The sequence below is a fragment of the Rhinopithecus bieti genome, unplaced genomic scaffold (genome assembly GCF_001698545.2).
Source record: "Rhinopithecus bieti isolate Rb0 unplaced genomic scaffold, ASM169854v2 scaffold_81031, whole genome shotgun sequence".
NCBI classification, from domain to species: Eukaryota; Metazoa; Chordata; class Mammalia; order Primates; family Cercopithecidae; genus Rhinopithecus; species Rhinopithecus bieti.
This window is the reverse complement of record NW_016830217.1, coordinates 424,712-433,830: the sequence shown is the minus strand read 5'-3', so window position 1 is coordinate 433,830 and position 9,119 is coordinate 424,712. Positions and strand designations below refer to the sequence as shown.

The following is a 9,119-nucleotide window of genomic DNA, read 5'->3' as shown; positions in this document are numbered from 1 at the left end:
GACCTGGGACTGGAGCTCCTCACCTGCGCTGGCCCAGAGTGAGTTTCCCGTGGTCACATGGACACTGCAGGCTCGGGCCCCTGGGCTCCTCCTCATGCTGCCCTCTTCTTGGCAAGGAGATGGTAGGGAGAGAGGGTCTCCCACCAGGTCTATGATGCTTGTCCTCATGAATAAGTGGGATGCTGTGTCACTCAAGCCCTAGTCTCCTGCTTGGCTGAGCCACAGCTCATAAAGCCAGGACCCAAGTGTGGTTCCTTGGGGAGTCCACCGAGCCTTGGGCATCCTCCATGAGTCTTCTACGCCTGGGTGGCCCAGGTTGCCTGATTGTGTATGTGTTGGGGTTAAGGGTCCTCCCCGACTCCCTCTGGACTCTCTCCAGGGGCCCAAGGTCACATCTTCCCCAGCAGAGACCAGGCCAAGATCACCAGGGTGAACCCACCACTTTAAATGTCCTCAGAGAACCTTGAGTGAGATGGGAGGGAGCTCCAAGGAGCAAGAGTGAGCTCCCGGGGGCGAGGAGCAGGGGACACCGAGGAAGCAGGTTCAGAGAGGGAGGGACAGACAGACAAACACTCCAGAGAGACAGATGTCCTGATGAGGACAGCCGGGGAGCAGGGACTTAGCTACCAGAAGTGGCCACCCCACCTTTGCTGGGGGGCAGACACACAGAGAGAGTGGGGAGGGACTGAGCCCCAGGTACAGACAGGGTTCCCAGACCCCACTCTAAGTGGGTTTCAGTTCTCTCCATGGCTGTCCTCCTGGGGGCCTGGCTGTTGCTTCTCTGGGCCAGGCTGCCCTGGTGTCTCTGAGAGTCCTTGAGTTCCCTGAGGGCAGACACCCTGCAGGGGAAGGTGCCCACCTGAGTGAAGTAATGAAGGGGGAGGAGGTTATGGCTGCCACTGCTGGGGCAGGTCCGCCGAGGCACAGAGAGGCCATGATGAGCGCTGGCCCCATCCCTGCCACACCTACCCTGTGCCTACCCAAGGGGTCAAGAGATGCCCTGCCCTGGACCCCGGGATCCAGATATGCCTGGACTGCCCACCAGGCGAGGTCATGGTGTGAGCAGGTGCCTGACCAGCACAGCCCCCGCCTCAGTTATAGAACACCTCGTCCTCCTCCCAGATGGAGCCGCTGTCTACGGAAGGGAGGGAGCCCAGTAGGTGCGTCCCACCCTCGGGTCCTTGGTGCCTGGGCGGCCGCCGCCGATGCTGCAGCTCTGAGCTGGGGGGCTGCGGGATGCCAGCGGTGCTGGGGGTCTCCTCAGGTGAGGGACAGCTCTCAGGGGAGAGGCTGGGTGAGGAGAAGGCCTGAAGGCTGTCATCCTGTGAGGGGCCACTGGGAAGGCTGTCCTGAAGGTAGATGCTCTCCAGATCTGGAAAAGCAACGGGATGACGGGGAAATGGCGTCCCGAATCCGGCTCTTCGCCCTCTCTGGGTGTGTGAGAAAGGGCAAGGGGCAGAAGACCTGCCTCCAAATCCAGCTGTGTGACTGGCGAGCGTTGTGACCTTGGTCAAGTCACCAAAACCCTCTGAGCCCCAGGTTCCTCCTCGAGGCAGTAAACGGAGGAGTCAAGAGTGGGCTTGGAGCCAGCCTGTGCTCTCTGAGAACTGGGACAACCAGTGCTCCCCTGGGCCTCTGTCCCCTTCCCGTCCCTCTCCATCTGTCAGGGAGGATTAAGTGCAGGCTTCCCCCAGGGCCAAGGCTCCTTGAAGCCCTCAGTAGTAACCTGGGCTTCTAGAAAGGCGGTTGCTTGCGTCTGGTGCTAAGTTTCAGATCCGGCTCTGACGCTTCTAACTGTGTCATTTGGAGTAAGTGTCTGAACCTCTGAGTGCCTCTGTTTCCTTATTTGTAAAATGGGGACAACAGGACCCCCTCCCTAGGGCTGCTGTGAGGGTTCCGTGAGATGCCTGGTGCACAGCCCTCAGTGCGGTAAGCACTCGATCCCCGCCCCCACTGTGCTCATTCTCTCCTTCCTGCTCCTGGCACTGCCGGGCAATGGGCAGGGCAAGGATCACTGCCGCATTTTGCAGATGAAGAAACTTAGGCTGAGAAAAGGAAGGGGCTTGGCCGAGGTCACACTGCATTTGGTGGTGGGCAGGCATCCAGCCTCAGCTCCGCTCTGCTCACCCCCCCGCCCTCGGACCTCCTGGGCTGTACCTTGGAGCTGCACGATGCCCTGGGGGCTGTTCTCGGGGTGCAGTTCCTCGTCGTCCAGCGAGGACCAAGCGCTCAGTGTGGCCTCTGTGATGGCAAACTGCTCAGCGACCCCTGGGGGGACAGCGAGATCTGGCTTGGTGGGGGATGGGTGGGGATAGCCTCAGTGCCTGATGGAGCTGCTCCAGGACAGGCTGGAGGGTGGCTGCCTCTCAGCGCTGCCCATCCACGCCCCAGTGGTCAAGAATGCTCACTTAACAGCCCCCCACCCTTTGCTATTATTTTTTCCTGCCCAGACAATGCCCATGCAGTGATCTGGGCCCCCCAAGGTCCCAGCTTCACCCCCACAGAGCCCTGGCCAGTCCCCCTCCTCACTGACCTGCAGCAAAGCGGGCCTCACGCAGCTCATCCGGGAGGCAGCAGTAATGCTCGTCCTCAGCTGGGGACAGCTCCCAGCCTGCCCGCTGGGCACTCCAGCCCTTCCACTCGATGAGGTGGGCCACGCGGCCTCGGGCCATGGCCGTGGGCTTTGTGATGTGGTCCTTGATGCTCTGCACCACCCCTGGGGCATGGAGGGCATCTGGGTGACTGTCCTGACACAAGACCCAGCCCAGGGCCTGGCCTCCATGCCTCAGGCCCACCCGGTGGCCTGTACCCCACATTCCCTCAGTGTGCCACGGTCTCCATCAGTGCCCCACACCTCCCCAAGGGCCTATACCCATCTAACTTTTCCCGTCCTCCAAAGCCTCCTTCTCACTCCTGCCTTGAACCCTCTGAGCTCTGCGGCCCCCTCCCCTCAATGCCCCCACCCACTGGCATCCACATTTCCTCCCAGCATCCTACCCCTAGTCCATGTTCCCACCCACTGGGTGCTTCTTCCCCAGATCGCCCACACCCCTCACTCCTTTTCTGACTAAGTTCAGACCCTTCCGCCCAAGGAGATCCACCCGAGGACCATTCATGAGTCCCCAGCTTTCTCCATGATCCATTAAATACATTCTGAGAGAGCATCTCTGTAGCCTGCCAGCTCTGCTGAAGGTGAGACCTGGGTGGGTAGAGCAGGCAGGGAAGGCTTCCTGGAAGAGGGGACCTGGGATTGAAATTTGAAGGTGGGTAGGGTTTGAACAGATGGAGGCAAGACTGGAGGCTTTTTCAGTGATGAGAAGAGGATGAAGGCATGGAAGAGTCTGGTGTGAGCTCAGGAGTAGCTGGGGTGAGACATGGGGTCCACACTAGGACCGGGTGACAGGAGAAGTGGGGAGCTGATCAGGGCCAGAACAGGGTTGGGGAGAATGAGGTGGAGGGCTCAGACGTTCCTGTGCAGTGGGGAGCCCCAGCAGGGTAATGAGCAAGAGAGTGAGCAGTTAGCACAGCTGTTTAGGAAGACACCCCAGTTGGAGGATTAGGGGTTATTGCAGGGACCCAGTAACACACCTGGCAAGGGCTGGGCAGACAGAGAGGAGGGGTCGGGGGCTTTGGGAGGAGAGCTGTTGGATGTGTAAAATGGAGAGGAGGCTGCCAGGAATGGGTCAGCACCACCATTAAGCAAGGCTGAGAACAGATCTGGGAGTCACCCAGGTCCCCGAAGCCATGATGTGATGTGAGGAATGGCAATATTTAAGTAGGAGGAAGTATCCACAAAGGTAATTAGAGAGTGGGGAAAACAGGAAAGATGGGAGTGTGGAAGAAAACAGAGACTCTCCCTCCCACCCACTTAGTTGGGGAGTGTTGGCAATTGGAGAGGATGTTTTGTAGGAAGTGGGGGTTCAAGTGGCCCTTGATGGGCAGTTGAGGTGGAGGAAGGTGCTGGAGATGGAGGAAAGGCACAGGCCAATGTGGGGAGGGAGGGCCCCAGGAGGGCCCCAGGGGCCTCAGGGGAGCTGGGTGGGATTTAGTGCTGGGGCCACCTGATGCTGTGGTGGCCACCGAAACCCCCTCTACTGGCCTGGGAGCCCACGCCCAGCTGCTTCAGGTGCTGCTGCTGTCAGCTCACACCATTATCTGGAGAACCACCCTGAGCTCCTGGGAGCCTCCTCACCTGGAGATGCCGGGAGGCTGCGGAGTCCTCCCCAGGGGCAGCCAGTGAGGCAGCAATGGGGGAATATAAAGTCCAGCCCCATCAATTCTGGGGTACTATTCGTGCTCCCACGCTCCCAGTGGGACCAGGTGGGCAGGGCTAGACTCCTGCTGAACCCCTTCCCCAGCCCCCTCTGCCTCCCCCGCTGCCTGCTCGCTTCTCTTGAGGGCCAGTCTCCAGGGAATCACCTGCACAGTCATGCCGTGTCAGGCTCTGCCTCCAGGGAACCTGAACTAAGGTGATGTGACTGGCAGAGAGGCAGGGAGACCATGCCAGACAGACATCTGAAAAATTATGCCCCACCTCCGCAGAGCTTCTTGAGAACCTAGCAGTTTAACTCGTGGAAACAGAACCCTGAGCCACTGGTCCCCTGGTGACCCGCATAACCCAGCATGGACTCTAGCATTTAGAAAATAGAGAATCCAACAGGGCTGCCGTCCTCCCACCTGCAACTCAGCTGTGCCCTTCCCACAGCCAGGGTCTACGGTGGGACTGTGCATTCTCCAAGGGCAGGAGAGTAGCCAGAACCTACCCACAAGGGACGAGGTGGCCAGGGCTGCCACGTTGTAGTTGCTGGGGCAGGACCTGGAGTTGGACAGGTAGCCGTTGGTGGTCTGGAAGCACCTCTGGAGGAAGGGGCAGGAGGAGTGAGCAGGGTGGGCCAGGTTGCTGGCCAACATCCCTCCAGCACCACTACCCATCCCTGTCTCCCAGACCACCAGGTCCTCTGGCCAGTGGGCAGGGACAGGGCAGCTCAAATCAGGGAGATCCTACCAACTCCCACAGGACCACCCCCACCCACTGTTTCATCAGACTCCTCTCCCCCAGGGCCAGCAGGACTGTGTGCCTGGGCTGGGCACAAAGGATAGAGGGATGGGGGTGTCAGCTGGGGCTGGCTAGACTAGGGGACACACAGTGCACTGACCTGCCAAGGATCCCAACAGAAATCCATCTGTTTGTCCTAAAACAAGAGGAGAGAGAGGATCAGGTAGGGCCTGGCACACTGTGCCAGCAGATGGCCCGAGTCCTGCGGCCGTGGGTGGGGATGGGGGTCAGCTTTCTGGTGCTCCGTGAGGTCTGGGTCTGTCCTCTCATGGGTCATGCTCTGGTGTCCCCCGGCATGCAGAGAAAGAAGAAGGGGGCAACAGTGGTGCTGGGAGGAGAGGCAGCGGGGGCAGCTTATAAAGCGGGCTTGGGTGTGGGCTCTCACTTTGCCAAACATGTCTCTGCAAAATGGTGACAATGTCATTCATCTCACGAGTTGTGGTGAGGCCTAAATAACATAATGGAGGCTGAGAGCTGAGTGCGGTGCTTAGCAGGAGGGGTGTGCTGGTAGGGGGAATGGTAATTACATCAACTGATGAGTTCATGCCACAGACCCTAAGGCAAGGGTGGAAATTATGCACCAGAATTTGGGTCCTTTGTGATCCTTAGTGACATCTTCTAAATCAATCTGGACTGAGAAACATATATAAAATTTCAATATATATTATATATAAATTATATTCATATAAATTATATATAATATGAGTGTATAAAAAATCTATAATACACTCAATTTAACATATAATACATACTATTATTATTTATATTTTATATAGTACTTACTTATATAATAATATTTTTGTTGTATATAATATAAATTTATATAATATAATTTATATAAATTATAATATATAATTATATATATTACATAACTTATATATAACATTCGTGAGGCTGCTCAGGAGTAGTGGGCTGGTAGCAGAATGTGTTGTCTGCAAGGCAGAGTTAATTTGTGCAGGAAGACCTTCAGGATGGACGGTCTTCTAAACAAGCCTGGTCCAGCCCCTGGATGCTCAGCCCAGTCCAGCCTCTCATGCTGCTGAATACCAGGCCTTAGGGCCCCTGGTCCCGCAGGGAGAAGAGGGTTTGGCAGGGAAGGAAGGAGACTGGAATGGATTCTGTTCCCTGCGGGAAACTGTAAGGGACAGGCCGGGAACTGGGGCACAGGCAGCACAGGGATGAGGAGCAACCAGTTACCTTGCCAGTGACATGGTCTACAGCCACGGTGGGAGTGTGGTCCGAGGGCAGGTCTGGGTTCAAGGGGTCCGTGCCCTGGGGCATGGGGCAGTCCTTGTGGGCACTTGTGAACAGGTCTGGAAATAAGAGCAAGAGGAGGAACTCAGCAAAGCCCGGCCCTCTCTTGCTTACAAGGCGTGTTCAAGGTCCCCCCATAAGATGGGTGTGGCCTTATTTTTATCCAGCATCATTGTAGAGGAAGCCGACTCAAGTCCCCAGCAGGGGAGGGGTCCAGCCAGATGTCCTCCTGCCTGTGCCCTTCAGTGGGAATCACTGGCCTTATCTTCTTTTTACCCCCCTTTCGCAATTTCTAGCACCCACACTCCAGCATGTTTTTGGCCGCGTGGAGACGTTTAATCCATTTGCCCTGGTATTTCCCGACTAGCTCCTCTTTTGCTCCTGGCCCGGCTGACCCTCCGGCACGGCCTCTGAGCTCTCTCTCGCAGATGCCCTTACCTCTCACCCGGGTTTGAGTCTGACCCTCTTGCCCTGTGCCTGGATCTGATCTGAGGAGCTGAATGTTTCTGGAGAAAGTGACTGCCACGTGCTAGATTGTAGCCCCAGCCTCCTGTGGGATGCTGCCCGGATCCTTCCCTGTTTCTCCATTTCCTGCTGCCTTTGTTTCCTGCCAGGCTGACAACTTCACCCCAACTTTCCTTCTCAGACGTGAAACACACTCCCTCCCCTACCCCACACACTGCTGGGGGCTTCTGCCCCTCCCTCACTGGGTCCAGGATCCTTGGAAAGGTGTCACCTGGATCTTTCCACCCAAATCACCAGAGCCTGCCTGCACCTTTGCCCACATCATCGCCTTTCTCTCCTGCAACGAAGGAAGAGCTGTTCCTGCTGCACCCAAGACCTTCTGGCCCATCTACCCAGGGCTGGGTCCTGCCCCTGCCCTCGCCTCAGGGGCTCTGTTCTCCCTCCTGCGGAGTCACTGCTCTCTCCACTCCGTCCGCCTCGAAGCGTTCAGCCAGCACCGCATACGCTGCCATGCTTGTTGGGCTCTGGACCTTCTCCCACATTCTCACGCCTCTGTCCCCTTACCACTGGGTGGGGCCATCAGCATCCCAGCATCTCCTGTCTTTTGAGAAGCTTGTGACCACTGTTTCCTTCCAGCAACTTAGCCGTTCCTTTGCTCCCTTCTCGCCGGACGTGCAGAGAGCTGTGTCCCACCTCTACTTCCTTGTCCTCCAGTTCTCCTCCCCCCATTCCAAGCAGGCTTTCATAAGGCAGCCCTTGCCAAGCTGCCAGGAACCTCCATGGGGCCAACTCTAATGGGGGCCGCTCCAGCCTCTTCTTGGAGCTAGAGCTGTGCAGCCTGCCCGCCCTATTGAGCCTCGCTCTTATCCTGGCCTCCGGCCTCTCTGGCTGCTGTCCTGGGTCCCCTCTGTGGCTCCTCCCTGGCTCACCCCTGCCCACTGGCTGGCACCACACTTCCGCCCTGGCCCTTCACCACCCTCTCTCCCCAGGAGGCCTCACCTTCGTGTTTCTGCTGCCCACTGCCCATGTGCACACCTCCAGCCCTGACTCCTCACTTGAGCTCCCAACTGAGTTTCCAGCTCTCTACATGGATGCCCAAGGGACACCTCAAGCACACCTGGGCAAAAGAGGACTCCCAAATCCGGGTCTACCTCCCCCCGTGTCCCCCACTGCACCAACTACAACTCTAGGAGTTTCTCAGGGTCCTGCCTTCCTCCATTCTCCCGGGGACCACCCAGTAAACCGGCAAATGCTATTAGCCCTCTCCTAGGTCTATTCCAGGTCTCCCCGCTCCCTTCTCCCAGGGCTCCCCTGCTGCAGGCATCCTCCCTCCCTGAAAGACAATGGTCCCTGCGCTTACTCTCTGCCCGCCAGCGGAGGGACTTTATGCTCTAGGCCAGATTGTGTCACTGGGGTTAGGGGACCATATGGGTGCTGCCTCCAATTCCCCTGGATTCCTTTTTCCTGTTTTTGCCCCCCATGCCCTGCATGGCTTCTAAGAGGCACCACCTGTGGCTCTTTCTACAGGGGCTGCCCTGGGTAAATTTCTGTTGGCCCCACCTGGAGCAGCCCCAATCCCATGACTGCCAGCTGCAGGACTCCTTTGTCTGGGATCAGAAAATTCCCCTTCACTTGCCCTCCAGAGTACCCTGCAGGATGAGGCTGAGGCCAGGCCTGAGACCACCCCACTGCCTGGTTGGCCTTCTCTATCCTCCTCTCGCTCCGTTCCCTACTGGCGTCCTCTGGAAGGTTCACCTCATATCAATTGTACCCAAATCCTCATTTCAGGGGCAGCTTCTGAGGAGCTGCTCCAAAGCTCTCCGGGTCAGGGCCTGGAGCCAGACTGTCCTGTCCAAATCCCAGTTCCACCCTTACCACCTACGAGACCTGAGCAAGTGCCTTCCCCTCACCCATTTCCTCATCTGTAGAGTGGGCCATTGAGCGAGACTGTTCTTGTTCTTCAGGAATTGTCTAGTGGGATCCAAAACTGAGAACACGGAAGCCTTGAAGCCCCTGTGTTTCCAAGCAAGCCACTGTCGCCAGTGGGGACGGAGATGACCCCATCTCTAATGTGGCCGAAACGGGCTCTGCAACCCCAGCCATCAACCATCCTTCTGACTCCAACCAACCACATCTCCCCACATGCTAACAGGAGGTTCCCAGAGGATAATGTGCAGAAATGTGGGATGCCTGCAGAGGCAGACGAGGCCCCAGTTAAATATCTCTATAATCAGTGAGAGACAGCAGGTGGGGGTAGGTGGGGGCGGGGTGGGCCGGGAAGCAGCCAGCCCTCTAGCCTGTGCTATGGCAAGGATGGTGAGATGTTCAAAGCAAAGCAGGCAAC

The 9,119-nt window shown here is 57.4% G+C and overlaps 1 protein-coding gene across 4 annotated transcripts in view; it reads right to left on the bottom strand.

The window, feature by feature from the left end:
* Positions 1-424: 424 nt before the first annotated feature.
* The window catches only part of FAM131C (family with sequence similarity 131 member C), an 18,192-nt gene continuing 9,497 nt past the window's right edge, over positions 425-9,119 (bottom strand). The window contains exons 2-7 of one of the 4 annotated variants that reach the window (XM_017865292.1): positions 6,254-6,369; positions 5,157-5,192; positions 4,764-4,857; positions 2,534-2,716; positions 2,158-2,268; positions 425-1,372 (exon numbers count right to left, since the gene is read on the bottom strand). In XM_017865292.1, the coding sequence (XP_017720781.1) occupies positions 1,092-1,372; positions 2,158-2,268; positions 2,534-2,716; positions 4,764-4,857; positions 5,157-5,192; positions 6,254-6,369 (821 nt within the window). In that variant the 3' untranslated portion in view covers positions 425-1,091. Of the gene's footprint in view, positions 1,373-2,157; positions 2,269-2,533; positions 2,717-4,763; positions 4,858-5,156; positions 5,193-5,583; positions 5,649-6,253; positions 6,370-9,119 lie in introns of those variants that run through there. The other 3 variants (XM_017865293.1, XM_017865295.1, XM_017865294.1) reach the window with 3 other exon arrangements.